Source organism: Lepisma saccharinum, chromosome 26 (assembly GCF_977018435.1).
Source record: "Lepisma saccharinum chromosome 26, izLepSacc3.1, whole genome shotgun sequence".
Classification (NCBI taxonomy): Eukaryota; Metazoa; Arthropoda; class Insecta; order Zygentoma; family Lepismatidae; genus Lepisma; species Lepisma saccharinum.
In genome coordinates, this window is record NC_139254.1 from 11527042 (window position 1) to 11542788 (window position 15747).

Below are 15747 nucleotides of genomic sequence, written 5' to 3' on the forward strand. Positions count from 1 at the left end.
GAGTTCTCGTGTGGGCCGGCATCGTACAGACCTAGACAGTGTCCGGAATGGATCGCTGACAGCAGTGCGATACCTTGATGAGATCTTGCGACCCATAGTTGTACCTTACGCTGCAGCGGTAGGGGACACATTCCTTTTTATGGACGATATGCTCGACCTCATTGGGCACAGATGGTGGAAACCATGCTTGACGAGGAAGGTATCAAGTGGATGGACTGGCCAGCATGCTCACCTGACCTGAATCCTATGGAGCATGCGTGGGACGCACTAGGGCGACGTATTGCAAGTCTGCAAACACCTCCCCGGACTTCTCAGGAGCTTGAACAGGTCCTCTTCGAGGAGTGGCACAGAATCCCCCAAGACCTGTTGGATAACCTGATTCTCTCTATGCCACAGCGATGTGCAACAGTTTTAGCCGTTGCTGGACACCACACACCATATTAGAGGTGCATTTCCATGCGGCGGTGTTGCTCTCCCAGAGTCCATCGTTGGTGAGTCCCATGTAACATCTTGCTGTTGACCACTAATTTTGCCTTCATGTTCCGCAAGTGGCCTTTGCCTTGCCTGTTTGGCATGTGTTAGCCTCCCATTGACTGGCATTCTTGGTTTTCATACCTATCTATCGTCTGGCTGTCCATGCAAAGTCTAAACTCACATTATCCCCTAATTCTTTTGAGCAGTGTAATTAGATGTGAAAGTTGGGTTAGGCATGTATAGTGTACTAATTGGAGGTAGTCCGCATAATACTAAAGTACCAAATTTTATAGCAGTTTCTCATAAGAGAAAACACGTGAAGGAAGTAATTAAATATATTAATATTAACCCATTTTTCATCTCTAATAATACTAATTGAATTGAAGATCATGTTGTTTTTTTAAATTTACTCTCTCTCAATCACTTGCTGTCTATTATATACATCTAAAGGGGGTTTGATTTAAATCACTTTAATTTATAGAATTGTATGCACACAAGGAATTTGTATATATTAGAATCCCTTTTGGTGAAAGTACATTAATCTCGTAATTATTTAATGGTGCAGATGAAATATCCCCGGACTTTATCAAATATGGAGGAGAGGAGGTTATACGGTGGATGTGGAGAATATGTAAAGAAGAATGGGAGAACAACAACATGCCAACAGACTGGGAGAAAAATATAATAATACCAATTTACAAGAAGGGGAGTACAATCAAGTGCGAGAATTACAGAGCCACATGCCTGTCCTCGGTAGCTATGAAGATCTACACAAGAATTCTGGAAATGAAATTACGAAACGAAGTGGAAAACAGACTAGAAGAAGAGCAAGCTGCATTTAGAAAGAATCGCCAGACACAGGATCATATATTTACACTGCGGCAAGTCACTGAGAAGGCATTAAATAAGGAACGAGAAATCTGTGTGGCCTTCCTGGATCTGAGAGCAGCTTTCGATACGGTACCAAGAAAACAACTATGGGATGCACTGGTGAAAACTGGAACATCTCCTGCACTGGTACAGAGAATACAAAGTGTATACAAGAGAGTGAAAGGAACAGTCAGATTAGCAGAGAAATGCTCAGATGAATTTAAGATAGAAATAGGAGTAAAACAGGGAGACAGCCTGAGCCCTCTTCAGTTTATTATCCTAATGAACCAGATTATCAAACAAGAACTGGGAAATACAAAGTAGGAAACCGAAAGAAGAGACCAGTACAAGTACAATCATTTGTATATGCTGATGACATTGCCCTGGTGGCTAGGAATAGAGAGGAGTTACAGAAGGCGGTAATTGAATGGGCAAGTACAATAGAAGACAAAGGAATGAGCATGAACATAGATAAGAGTAAAGTGATGGTGGTGACAAAAGAAAGAGAAACTGCATCCCTAAATAAACAGTGGAAAGAGAAGCAGCTGGAACAAGTAAACAGATACACATACCTAGGAACAATCATAACGTCAGATGGAAGAATGGATGAAGAAGTGAATAATAGGGTACAAAAGGCAAAGTGTACTATCAACTCAACAACACTTTAATTGGTAAACAGGAAATAAGTGAACAAACGAAGATGATGATTTACAAGACAATCTACATTCCCACATTGCTGTATGGAACAGAGAGCTTAACATTATTACCAAAACAGAATAGCAGATTTCAAGCAGCAGAGATGAGATACCTACTGAAAGTAGTAGGTAAGACTAGAAGAGATAGGATTAGAAATACCACCATTAGAGACCAGTTACAGCAAAAACAACTATTGGAAACAATAGAGAGAAAGGCACTGCAATGGTTTGGACACGTTACAAGAATGGAGGAGGTGCTAGAGGCCAGACCAGAAGGCAAGAGGGGAAGAGGATGACCAAGAGTTCAATGGGAAGACTATGTGGAAAAGATAGGAAAGAAGAAAGGGAAAACAATGCCTGAAGTCCGAAAACTAGCTTTGGACCGAAAAGTGTACAGGAAGTGGATGATGGAACCCGACGCTTAATGGCAGAAGGGGATGGAAACGAGGAAGTAGTAGTTTATTAGGCTCTAAGAAAGGAAAAAAAAAACAAAAAAAAATATGTACTGATGAGCAGTGGTGGCGATTGGGTTCCAAAACCAGGAGGGGAGGGGGAGCAAGGTGCCAAAACTTAGGGGGGGGGCAAAGACATTTCCTTTGTATATAAGGTTACCATTGAGCAGGGGCAAAAGTGGCAAAATGTGGGGGGAGGGCAACTGCCCCCACCTCGCCACCACGGCTTATGGGGTGAAGCTCATACAAAAGGAAACGTAATATGTAAACTGTACACTTAAATTTCTCTTCATTTAAAGTTCAATAACTTTTATAGGCAAAAATAGCAAACATTTTGTGTAGAATAATATACAAAATATTAATCATGTTAAACCGTAAATAATATCATTATCATTAAACTGTAAATAAACATGGCAGCTGATATTTTGCAAACTCTCATTATAATAATGTTTTATTTTCACTGGAAGAAAAGTTACTGAAATTATTATAGTTCATTAACACTCTTGACAAATATTTCACAGTAGGCTCACATACAGAGTATCAGAAACAGAAAAATGTATTATATATATTTTTTTATTTGCTTTAATCAAACTGTTCAAATATTTTGCAGGGCTGTTTACTAGCCTCTCTATAAAAAATATATATGCATATGTATGGTGCCCAAAACCACACAAGCAATCAATTTTAAGCATTTTTTTTTAAAAAAATGATTTAAATAAAAAAAATCTTCAATAAAAATCATGATTTTATCCACCTAATACATATTATAGTTACATATAGTTTAGGTTGATGCACATCAAAACAATCTGACATGCACATGCATAATTCTCAACACAATATATTTACATGATTTTCATTATGAAGATAATTACAAACCTCCAAATGAATGGCTTGCACCCCTTTTACTGTGAGGGCCTCCAGGTTGTTTCACCTCTGAGGATTCCGGCCTTGTCGTCTTAGAGCCCAAGGCAAACAAATCGGCTGGATATTGAGGTGTTTTGGTCTTGGCTCCTCGGCCTTGGGAAGATTTTCCACGATCCATTTTTTTTCTTCTTTTTGTTCCTTAAAGATTATAACTCTAGCAGAAGCACTAACGCATGTCTGTAAAAAAAATAACAAAGCTACTTTCAATATTCAGCACATATGGCACTTAGACAAAGTTCGTTTTAAGTCAATTTTATGATCAGACACACAATTCAGGACTTTTATTTGTACTTTTGTTATTTTCTGTGACTTTTTGAACACTTTTTAGGATGGATGAGGATGAATGATGATTAGATGAAACTGATGAAGAGAAATCAAGAAAGTGCCCAGGTCGACTCAAACCTGGTAATTTCAGTGACAAGATTGAAAGTCAACCACTAAATGTACTCAACCAAAAATCAGGACTGGTGAGCCGTTCATTTGCCACTTCGTTATGACCTCTTATAAAGTGATTTTATTCAGATTTTTGAAACAGTTTTGAAATTCATGGATTCTTGCTTCAAAAGGTTGTTTTTGGAGAATCATCATTCCACAGAGAACATATTCTCTTATAATGGGCAGTTATCTAAATGACACGGATCAAATCTATGATATGTGTGCAACTTATTACTGATCCAATGGGCTAAACACTACTCCTTCATCCATTAAAATTCTATACTAAGCCCCGCGACAGGTTAACCTTGCAGCAACTTTTCACATATATAGACCCAAACGTGCATGCAGAAAATAGTTCCACTGCAATACTGTGGATTTCTCACTGTCTGTGATATGAACAGCTCAGCGGTTAAGGTGAGGCTGGCACGGGGATGCTGAGTGCCACTCTAAGTGGATTGATACATAAAACCTGCTGCAAACTTAGCCTGTCGCGGGGTTTAGGCTACTTTTCAATTTTAGGATGGCATTTTCACATTTCTTGAAAGTGAGTATCTATATTCGCTTGAACTATACATTGGAATAGCTTATTGTAGTTTTTCTCAAATACGAGGGTGGATCATTAAGTATCACACAACAATTTTTTCCCGCTATGTTATTGTGGCTGGAATGTTGACATTTTACAGATGTATAGTTTGAAGTTCGCACTAGAGACGGCATTTGTTCGATCAGGTATAACTCTTCTGGCAGAAGCATGAACTACTTAACAAAGATGTCAACGTGTGAAAAGCAAAGAGCTGTCGTTCTTTTTTTGTCGGTGAAAGGACAAAACCCTAGTGAAATTCTCAGGGAAATGTTGGGTGTGTATGGAGAAGACTGTTTGGGCCGTAGTAACTTCTCCAGGTGGTGCACACATTCTTTCAAGGAGGCTGTGTGAACCTTGTTGACTCATCACATTCCGGGCAAACAGTAACAGCTGCAACGAAACGAAATGTTACAGCCATTGAGCAGGCAATTCTCAATGACCGCCGGATCCATCTCAGAACCTTGTCAGGGCGGTTCAACATTTCAGACTTCCATCTGTTTGGCCCAATGAAGAAATTCCTAGGTGGCCATCGCTTCAATTCCGATGAAGAAGTGCAATCGGTTGTGCGCAGACGGCTGTATTTCCAATTGACGGACTTCTATGAACAGGGTATATTGAAACTAGTGCCACGATGGGGAAAATGTGTTGAAAGATTGGCTCCTATGTCGAAATATAGTTGTGCGATACTCAATGATCCACCCTCGTATATATACCAGAACTATAAGGCCTGCTGCTTTGAATCGGACAATAATCCCTTAAAAAATGAATTAATGCAACAGTTCTGTATTTTAAAAAGTTCAGCAAGTGCATAAAAAATTTAAAGCTTAAGTATTTATCATGCCAAAGATTTGGAATGTGTTAACAACACATAAAACTGAAAATTGTCTTGTTCCTTCCAGTAACCACATTCAATGATCCTGGGGCCTCCTCGTGTAGTAGTTACCATTAATGCTTTGTAATCCAGGAATCCTGAGTTTAATTCCTGGTTTAAAAACCTTAAAAACTATCTGGAGCTGTACTGTTCCATTTGGTAGTGTAAAGGCCGAAAAAGTGGTACTGGATTTCCAGTAGGGATGCCCTAGTTGTTCCTGAACTGGCAACCTGGGTGGAAATCATGGCCACCGGGCTGGCTGTTCGACTGGTTTTGACGATTGTTTCATGTTCTAATTGCAACTGGCTTTCTCGGCTGGATTCTGCGGAACAGAGTGAAGTCTAGCCATGTGAAGATAACCTGTGAGTTTGCCAAAGGAAAGTTTTTTGTCTGTAGTTTCAGAGTGTTGGTTGCTTTTGTTTGCTTCTCGATTAAAGAAAAAGTAACAGACATGATATGAATTCATGTTCAGTTCATTAATATTTAGGTATGAATGAATCTTACGAATTTCACCTATGAATATGCATACCAGAGTTCATTAAAAAACTTGATCAGAATGCATTGATTACCATATTTTCTTTCGAGCCAATTTCTAGTCCATACATATCTTCTTAATTATCAACAACAGCAGCAATTCTCCTACAACGTTCTTCAAATGTTATAGGAACAAAGTAGGTACCCTTGACCCTCTGTACCCCCTGGAGAATGTGCAACATTTTCTTGGTTTATGAAGATTTTGTTGTTCATGAACGTTTTCAGTTGATTTTAGCTCTCGGAAATATGTTCTTGTGAAGTAAAGTACGTCCGTTACCTTAGCGTGTTACTTTACCATGTAGCAGAACAGCCTGAAGGCATCGCACAAGTGAACATAGCATCCAAAACGACTTTCCACAACAGTAGCTGTAATTGTACGTAGTTGGGTTTGGTACTGATAGATATTTCGCTCTTTTAGTGTGCATACAAACAGTTTTTACTAACGAAAAGCTGCGAAAATACTCTGAAATTGCAAGTTTTAACTTAAGTGGGCCATTCTTGGGGATCAAATATCTGTTATTTGTGCTTTCCTAAAGCTGGAACCACTTTTGCATTACATTACATTGACATCTGTCGATTAAAAGAAAATTCGATGCAATTCTCGAGGGGGTACAGTGAGTAAACGACCCCCAATAGTATACCAACAAGTATTATGTGAGGTGGAAACTATAGTGGAACCACAAGCAAAAAAACCTGCGCAGACCCGCGACTCCTGTACACTGTACTCACGTATGGAGGGGAGGGGGAGAGTGGACCATGCTTCCATATGGCCCGAGCTGAATGGAAGAAGGGAAAGCTGCACGGGGACTTTTCATCCAAGTTTTTTTTTTTCTTGTGGTCGCTCTATAGCAGATGGGTAGCCAGTCCAGCGCCAACTACGACATTCCTACTGGAAGTGTGATTCGGCCTAACCGATTGCCATGAGGAAGATCTGCATTCAATTTTAGTCGGTGATCAATGTCCCTACATAAATGCACAAAGCTACTTTATCAATTAGTACTTGGAGTTGTGTGTGTGTGTGAGGAGGGGGGAGAAGGCACAGGATGCCAAAGCAGGACGTTGATCACATCACCGAGAATGATCTACGCCTCTGTGAACCTTCACAATATAGTGACAACTATGTCATTTTGGTAACAGTTGCTGATCAGAATAACGGATTTCTTCATTTTAACACAAGAAAGTACTTACTGGAATGAGTTTTTTTAGCATTTGGATACTTCGTGGAGGTATTTTCTGTCATCTTAGAATCTACTGGAGCGGAAAATCATGTTTTTTTTCACGAAAAATATCTCTCCGACGCACAATTGCTGTTGCTGTTCCTTGCTTGCTAAACGTAAACCGGATATTGATGACGTAACCTCCTGTCAGAGTTTCCAACGACGCCCTTGTTTTGCAAGAAGATGAAAAAACAAAATATACATTCCCAATATTACTACGACCCCAAATTTTAACTATATTTGCCTAACCGACCCTAACTGTGAATGGTTTGTGGGGCTATCCAGGAATGGTTTTTGTGGCTATCCGTGAATGGTTCGTGGGGCATTTTTTGGTTAAGAAGGTTGGAAACACTGTATACCCAGTAATCATCGATGCTACTGAAGCTGTACCTGTCATATGCATCTTAAACAAGCAAAAAAAAAACGACGAACAATAATTACTGTTATTGACATTATTTTCAGTAACGGTTCCAATTGTTTTATGATTTCTCCTAGCACAAAGATCAATTATTGTAGAATTTTGTAAATCATTGTCATACGAAATTTGAACCTTCCTTAAAGTAATGAGCGCTGTTTGGACTCTAAAAAAGTTATTGGTACTAGTTTACTATCCTTCGGACAGATTTCTACAGAAGAAACTACTTACCGTAATAAGTTCCTGTAGTATTGTCTAACATCGGGAAGGTGTTTTGTGTGAAATTGAGGCAAGTTTTCCATATCCTGGAAAAGGATTTCTTCAAATTTAGAAGTTTGGGGCTCATTTGGGGGCAGGTGACTCCAGCCAATTTCTAACATGCGTTTAACAGGGAGTCTATAGAGAAAGCCGGGGTGCCGGAGTGGAGTGGAGGCGGGGCCGCGTTAGTGGTTGGGGGCGCTAGGTCAATTACCCCAGGGGCGGAGCCGGAATCGGTGGGAAATTTGGACTCAAAAATTTCAAACGAAAATAATTTTTTAGTTTAAATTTCCCACAGATTCCGGGATGGTTAGCCCCAAAAACCATTCACGGAATGTTCCGTGAAGCAGATAGGTAAGAACGAATGTCAAAAATTGACAAAACTAAGAAGTTATAGGTGTCCGAAGGATAGCAAACTGTTTCCAAATTATTTATGTTGAAAAAAACAACTTGAAAATTATCTCACGCACTTCTCATGGACAAGACATTCTCCGTCGATAAGCAACAGTAAATATCGTAGAAGCATGTGAATGAATGTAGAAGTAAATCGGAACCTTAGCAGAATGCATTTAGAGACTTTATTTTAATGCTAAGGGAACCAATCCTAACCTGCCTAACTTAACCATGATAGCATATATTGAATAAAATATTAAGTGATCGCTAACAGGCATATATCGAAATCGGAACGACTGAAGATGACCGGACCCCTCTCCGATTTTCTTCATATTTGGCATACTCACTAATTGAGGCCTCTTAATCACGAATCTGAAGTTAAAAGTTGTCGGAAACTTCTAGAAATTGCAAAATAAGTGAAAATAAGGCGTTAGTTTTCAGAATGGAAACCATCGATTTTTACTTCACAAGGAAATATATATATTCCTGATCCTAAAACGACACCAAATTTTAACTATGTTTGCCTAACCTAACCGAAACTAACCTAACCACACGTCAATGGTTTGTGGGGCTAGCGTCAATGGTTCGCAATTATTTTGCAATTTCTAGACGTTTCCGACAAATTTTAACTTCGTAATTAGCAGGCCTCAATTAGTAAGTATGCCAAATATGAAGAATATCAGAGAGGGGTCCGGTCATTTTCAGTCATACCTCGAAATGGAACCATGTAAAAATTGCATTCGTAGCATGATGAAATCGCAATAAAACAAAAGGAACTTGGGCCCTATTTTCGTCAGAAAACGTGAGAAAAGCAAAATCACACTTTAAACAATCTTTCGCAATGCACAATAGGTAAGTACGAATGTAAAAAGTGACGAAATAAACGAGTGACAGATGTTCGGCCGATTGACAACAGGTAATGTCATTTTTACCTATTGGATCAGATCGTGCGTAACATTCACAGAGCTAGACACAAATTGACGTACTATGTCAAGTAAATGGTAGAACAGCCTTTTATGTCAAAGTTTGTTTAAAATCAACTTCATAATCTGATAGGGGTCTCACTGCAGAACATGGGCTGCTTTTTCCCTCTAAATAGACGAACAAAATTTATATCCCCTGAAAGTACGTACCTTCTACTTCCATTTTCCGGTGTTCCTTTTACGATTACTATATTATTGCGCGTAAAAAATGTTTTTCCTGCTACTAAAAGCAATGCATTTCTCCATTTGTTCGCGTCCATATTGTCTACGCACTCAAGTGTTGTGCGATAAGCGAGACCCTTCGCAGCATTCGAGTTGATTTGTCGCTCCGGATTCCACCCACAGACGCACAGTTTCTTTCTTTTATTTCAGACGAGGAATGCTTACAAGGTTAGGTTAGGCCTGTTAGGTTGGGTTCCAATAGCATAAATACAATGAAAAATGTTTTTCCTGCTACTAAAAGCAATGCATTTCTCCATTCTTTCTTGTCCATATTGCTTACGCACAGTTTCCTTCATCATTTCTTCGAGGAATGCCTACAAGGTTAGGTTAGGTCTGTTAGGTTAGGTTTCATTAGCATAAATACAATGACTAATTATTATTTAGGCTAAGTGAACTAAACCTAGCTACCTAACAACATAGGTATATTTAGCTTTCACTGGATTTGTGCAGGAATATGCCTTTTCCTTCTCTGCTACGATTTCAATACCGCCCAACCTGGACACGTTTTTCTGTTGTTTTTTTTAAAGAAATTTTTTTTCCGCACCTTAAAACTTACTTTTCCCGATTACTAACTACAAAACATTACCAAAAAATTATGAACCGCGTTCCTCCTAAGCAGCCCATATTCTGCAGTCTTACCCTGATAGACGAATCGGGAACGAATCTAGATTAAAGTGGGATCTGATTCATTGTATGCAATGTACAGTACAATCACAAATATTTTCGGGTTGTAACAATCACATTGACTCTAAATGGGATCGTTAAAAAACAAAAATGCCCGTGACTGTACATTCACAGGGGGGGGGGGTTGAACGTAGGTGTCCTCAGTCGATATCTTATAAATGGGTTATTATTCTGCACCAAAGGCAATGCTGCTCATTTCATATTCTCTACATCGGAGTTTAAAACTTTCTGTTATTTACCCTGAATAAAATATACCTTGAATTCCAAGTGAACTTCAGACTATCTTACGTTTTTCTCATGGGCGCCGCCATCTTGCCAAAACTTGTTCGACATTCAACTTTTTAAACGGAGATATCCAAAACGAATCAACTCTCACAACTAAGTTCTCTGGACGATCACAGCAAAGTAGCATCGCTACCCTACGTTGTTTTCGGCGAGTCCGAGTGAACAAAGCTGATGATTAAACTTTAAAAGTTGAAAATATCCCCTCCAAAAATAGAATGCTGCTAGTAATGAAAAAAGAAGTGCCGAATATTGTCCCATAATGTAAAATAATTTGTGATGATATTGTAAAATGATGTTAAATTGTTTAATAGTAATACTGAATATCGGGGAAAGGCTTGGTTGTGCTGCCTTGAAAAAGTTTAGAATCTGAACATTTACACGGCAGCTCTTGGTTGGTTTGGACACGCCTAATAAATATGGCAGATGATGATGAAGTTGACATTCTTGGAGATTTTGATTTAGATATTGGGTAAGATATCTCTGTTAATTGTCATGTACATTTTACATTATAAGTAATTAATTTACTTACATAAAGAGAGTAATTTTACACAAATTTTTGTTATATTTGAAGCAGTACAAATTACTTAAGCAACGTAATCAAATTCGCATCAGTATCTTGATACTTTATTGTCAAATAGTTTTGTTACAGTGTAAGCCCATTTAATGCTCACATAAACTAATCTTCGAAGCACAGGAAATTGCCTACACCGGGAATCTATCCCGGAACTACTTATTTACAGAGTTACAAGTGAGCCATTGTGAAGGTCTAATTTTATAGTTGGTCCAAGTTCCGATTGTTTAATTCCTAAGTGATCGTGGTACACAGGCATTTTTACATTACCTTCTGTGTGTTTTCTGGAGAACTAATTTTCGTATACCCCTAAATGTTTCTTTACGACTAGCCATCGGTTTACTGTCGTCTTGGATACGGACTGCTGCTGCCATCTACTTCACGTACGTGGGTTGCGAAAATGTATTACGTCACTAAATATTTTGGTAAATATGCGATATCGCCCGGACGGATTTCTTCAAATTTACAGGAGAAAGTACTTACTGAAATGAGTTTCTTTAGCATTCTGGACGTTCTTGGAGGTATTTTCTTTCACGGAAAGTAAAAACTTCGTAGTTTAATGCTGCCGAACAAGAAGTAATCACTTTTTACGTAAGAAATTGTCATTGCCTGCCACATTATGCTGTTGTTTACATTGTGTGCATGCAGATGGTGCCGCGCTTTCTTTTTTCGATGAATTTAGGGGTGAAATGAGTGCTAATGGAACCTAACCTAACAGGCCTAACCTAACCTTGTGTGAATGGTTTGTGGGGCTATCCGTGGATGGTTTTTGGGGCTAACGTCAATGGTTTGTACGGCTACCCATGGATGGATTTTGGGGCTAACGTCAATGTTTTTTGGGGCTAACGTGCATGGTTTGTGGAGGTAAGGCATAACTTCACCTTAAAGAATGTTCCGCAAGGCAAAATAGGTAAGTACCAGTGGTAAAATTAAGGAAATAAATGAGTGAAAGGTGTCCAGGCGTTATCGCATATTTACCAATATTTTTGCTGTTAGGTTAGGTTCGGGGCTCTTAACATTAACATTACATCCCTAAATGCTTTCAATACCTGATCACATAACGTCTGGTCTCAAGCACAAAACCCCCTTTGAGCCTCAACTGAAAATCTGCCAGAACTCTGTGTCTGAGATTACTTTAAGTGGTACCAATTTTTTAAACTGTGCTTGCCTAACCTAACCTTAGGGGAAATGGTTTGTGGGGCTAACGTCAGTGGTTTGCGAGGTATTAACATAATTTCAAATCCGGGCACGGAAGTAGGTATTTTTCGGTGAACAAGGTTGCAACACTGCATAAATTGACAAAACACTCACACAACGTGCGATGAACCAGTATGCTATCACCATAATGTGTGTTACAGAATCGAAATAACGAATCACAGTAAGTACTCGTAAATGTAAGAAATAGATACTATTTTACTATTTTCGTTACAAATTCATTATTACACCTAAAGAAATGTTCCACAATACAGAATAGTATGTTAGCAATTTAAAAAAGTGCGAAATAAATTATGGTAAGAATTGACAATGTAGAGAAAGTCTGTAATTCACTTCCTACTTCTTATACTCACTTCTTATGCACTCCTGGTGACGTATCTGAAGTTACGATGTGGGGGTCGCAGTACTATTATCGTGTGAGGGAAACACCTACGAATCATATATTTCGGACTTCTTTACATTGCTAACGTGTTATTTTCGAATGCGGAACATTTCTTAAGGTGAAATAATGCATGTCTAACTAAGATAATGTCTTATTTCTTCTATTTACGAGTACTTACCGTTACTTGTTGTTTCGAATCTGAAACACATTATGGCCGTGATAGCGTACTGGTTTAGGTGGAGTTCTGAGAGTGTTTTGTCGATTTATGTAGTGTTGCAACCTCGTTCACCGGAAAATGTCTACTTTCGTGCCCGGATTTGAAATTATTCTAATACGTCGCAAACCATTGATGTTAGCCTCACAAACCATTGACGTTAGCCCCAAAAACCATTCAAGTTAGCCCCAAAAACCATTCACGGATAACCATTTTGGGTAAGGTAAGGTTAGGTGTAGTTAGGTTGACCCACAAATCATTCACGGATAACCATTTTGGTAAGGTAAGGTTAGGTGTAGTTAGGTTAGGCAAGCATAGTTATAATATTTAGTTCGTAAAACTACGCATATACTCCACCACTGATTTCAGAAAAAATGGCTTGTTCCGTGAAACATTGTTCGTCGGTTACGTGCTACAATACTAGTAATTCCTTATTGAAAGTGATCATTGGCCCAGAAACCATTCAGAGAAGGTTATGTTAGTTTCAGTTAGGTTAGGCAAGCATAGTTATAATATTTTGTTCATAAAACTTCGCATATACACCTATATAAAAATAATTCAATCATCTTTTTTTTTTCAAATTTCCAGACATGACCCCCAGTTTTTTACAACAGATTCGTGATTAGGGGGCCAATATTAGTTAGTATACTGAAAATTAACAAAATTGGAGACTTTCTCTATATTGTCAATTCGCTCCTTTATTTCATCATTTTTGACATTCGGACTTACCGATTGTGCATTGCGGAACATTGTGTAGTGTGTCATTTTGCTTTTCTCATGAAAATAATGTCCATAACAGTAATTATTGTTCGTCTTTTTTTCACTTCTGTAACATACGATATGACAGGCACAGCGTCGTGGATCAGTGGGTATACAGTGTTCTCAACCTTCTTAACCGAAACATGCCCCACACACCATTCACGGATAGCCCCAAAAACCATTCACGCATAGCCACACAAACCATTCACGGTTAGGTTCGGTTATGTTAGGCAAACAGTTAAAATTTGGGGTTGTAGTAATGTCAGGAATGTATATTTTGTTTTTCATCTTGCAAAACAACAGCGTCGTTGGAAACAGTGATAGGAGGTTACGTCATAAAACGTGAACAACATCCGGCTCTCGTAGAGGAAGGAGAGAACTGCAACGGCAATTGTGTGTGTGTGAGATATTTTTCGTGAAAAACACATGAATTCCCACTCAAGCACATTTAATCTTTTGCCGCCCAAGACCTTTTTCACAAGTAAGCCTCTGGGTACCGAGCCGATTTTGAGTAAAATGCAGAGTTTCAATTAAATGAGTGTAGATCGGAAGCTAATTGCCCTAGAGAGATGAGTGATATACCGTTGTACGCGGAATGAACCAGAGATTCAGACTATATGACATTTTTGCAAATTCGGCGTATATGTGGCGGGGGAGGGGGCTAACTCTCAAAATTCCAAAATTTCGGAAAAAAAAATTTGGTTCCGCCACCCTCCTCCCAAGAAAAAAGTACATGACAGTGTCGACATGCACATGTAAATGATCGCTGACATGTAAGGAACACAAAAATATTTGCATTATTATCATATGACCAATGTAACTTGAGTTGTACCCCCAAAAGGAATGGTCGCCACGCCACTGATTCAAGCTTCAAAATGCAGCGGTACCTTGAAATGACTATAGATCAGAAACTAAATGCCCTAGAGATATGAAAGATATACCGTTGTACGCAGAATGAATCGCAGATTTAGACGATATATAGTTTATGCACATTAGGCGTACATATGGAGGGGGAAGGGGGAAATCCCCTCAAAAATACTTTTCTTAAAAAAAATGGTGTTTCCCCCACCCCGAAAAAAAATGTCAAAATGCACAAAATGCAAAATTAATGCAAATTTGGTGTATATATGGAGGGGAAGGGAGAAAACCCCCAAAAATTATTTTAAAAAATTGTCACCACCCAAAAAATGTCCTCGCACTTGGTCACAAAACGACACCTACGCACAACATTCACGGACGAAAAGCTAGAACGTAGTGACAAATGAGCGCCAATTCTTGCAGCTACTTGAAATCCTATTTTTAGACAATGCTGGGTAACCCCTGTTGCCACTTGTGGACACTTGTGCTAAAAAAAACAAAGGTTTCCTTCAGCACGCTTCGAAATTCCATTCTCACAACGCAGATTCAACAACCAGTCTCCCCGCTCCACCTCCCCCCACCCCCTGCTTGCGCCCTCACGGAAAACTTCATTTTGACATCGGATACTGATAAACAAGCTTCCTTCGACTGCACTTAGCAGGAGGGAGTGAAAAGCATTGCTTTAGAACAACAAAGCCGGTCTTCCTTTGTCGGCAAAAAATTGACCTTGAAAAGAGACTCAAAAGAGAAGTCCCTTTTCCCGCCTTTCCCCCTCCATTTTGATGAAGACAAAAAAAAATTTAAAAAAACATTTCTGTTAAATACATGTGTTAGGAACAATATAAAAAAATAAAATCGAAATTCTAGCCAAAAATAGAAAAGTTATAACGTAAAAACTACGACTTTGACACAGCATCTCGATCGAGATGCTTGGTACCCCGAGGTTTACTTTTGGGTATCTCGTTCGAGATGCTTGGGCACCAAAAGTTTAAGGTTGAAAGAAAATACCTCGAGGAACTATCTAAATGCTAGAAAAAACTCATTTCTGTAAGTACTTTCTTGTGTAAAAATGAAGAAATCCGTTGCTTGGAGATGCAATTGTTACCCCTATTCTGCATTGCGAAAGATTCTTCAAGGTTGTATTTGATTTTTTTCATGAAAATAATTACAATTTTTCACATTACAATAAATTATTGTTCTTCCTTTTTTCGCTTCCGTAAGACACAATATGGCGGCCGCAGCTTGACTAGCATCGAGGATCATCAGTGGGTATGCAGTGTTTCCAACCTTTGTAACAGAAAAATGCCCACGAACCATTTCACGCATAGCTCCAAAAACCATTCACGATTAGTTAGGTTAGGTAAACATAGTTAAAATTTTGGTTCATCGTAATATCAGGAATTTATATTTCGTTTCTTCATCCTCTTGCAAAACAACGATGTGGTTGGAAACA

General features: G+C 38.8%; 2 protein-coding genes across 7 annotated transcripts in view; one reads left to right on the plus strand and one right to left on the minus strand.

Moving 5' to 3' along the window:
* Window positions 1-10348, minus strand: part of IntS1 (integrator complex subunit 1) — a 132847-nt gene extending 122499 nt beyond the window's left edge. For 4 of the 6 annotated variants that reach the window (XM_083112665.1, XM_083112669.1, XM_083112668.1 and 1 more), the window contains exons 1-2: window positions 10266-10348; window positions 3368-3592 (exon numbers count right to left, since the gene is read on the minus strand). In XM_083112665.1, coding sequence (XP_082968791.1) covers window positions 3368-3533 — 166 coding nt within the window. In that variant the 5' untranslated portion in view covers window positions 3534-3592; window positions 10266-10348. Of the gene's footprint in view, window positions 1-3367; window positions 3593-7026; window positions 7043-10249 lie in introns of those variants that run through there. The other 2 variants (XM_083112666.1, XM_083112667.1) reach the window with 2 other exon arrangements.
* Window positions 10349-10469: 121 nt separating this feature from the next.
* Window positions 10470-15747, plus strand: part of LOC145979517 (histone H2A deubiquitinase MYSM1-like) — a 59827-nt gene continuing 54549 nt past the window's right edge. The window contains exon 1 of the mRNA XM_083112460.1: window positions 10470-10764. Within this exon, the coding sequence (XP_082968586.1) occupies window positions 10712-10764 (53 nt within the window). The 5' untranslated portion in view covers window positions 10470-10711. The remainder of the gene's footprint in view (window positions 10765-15747) is intronic.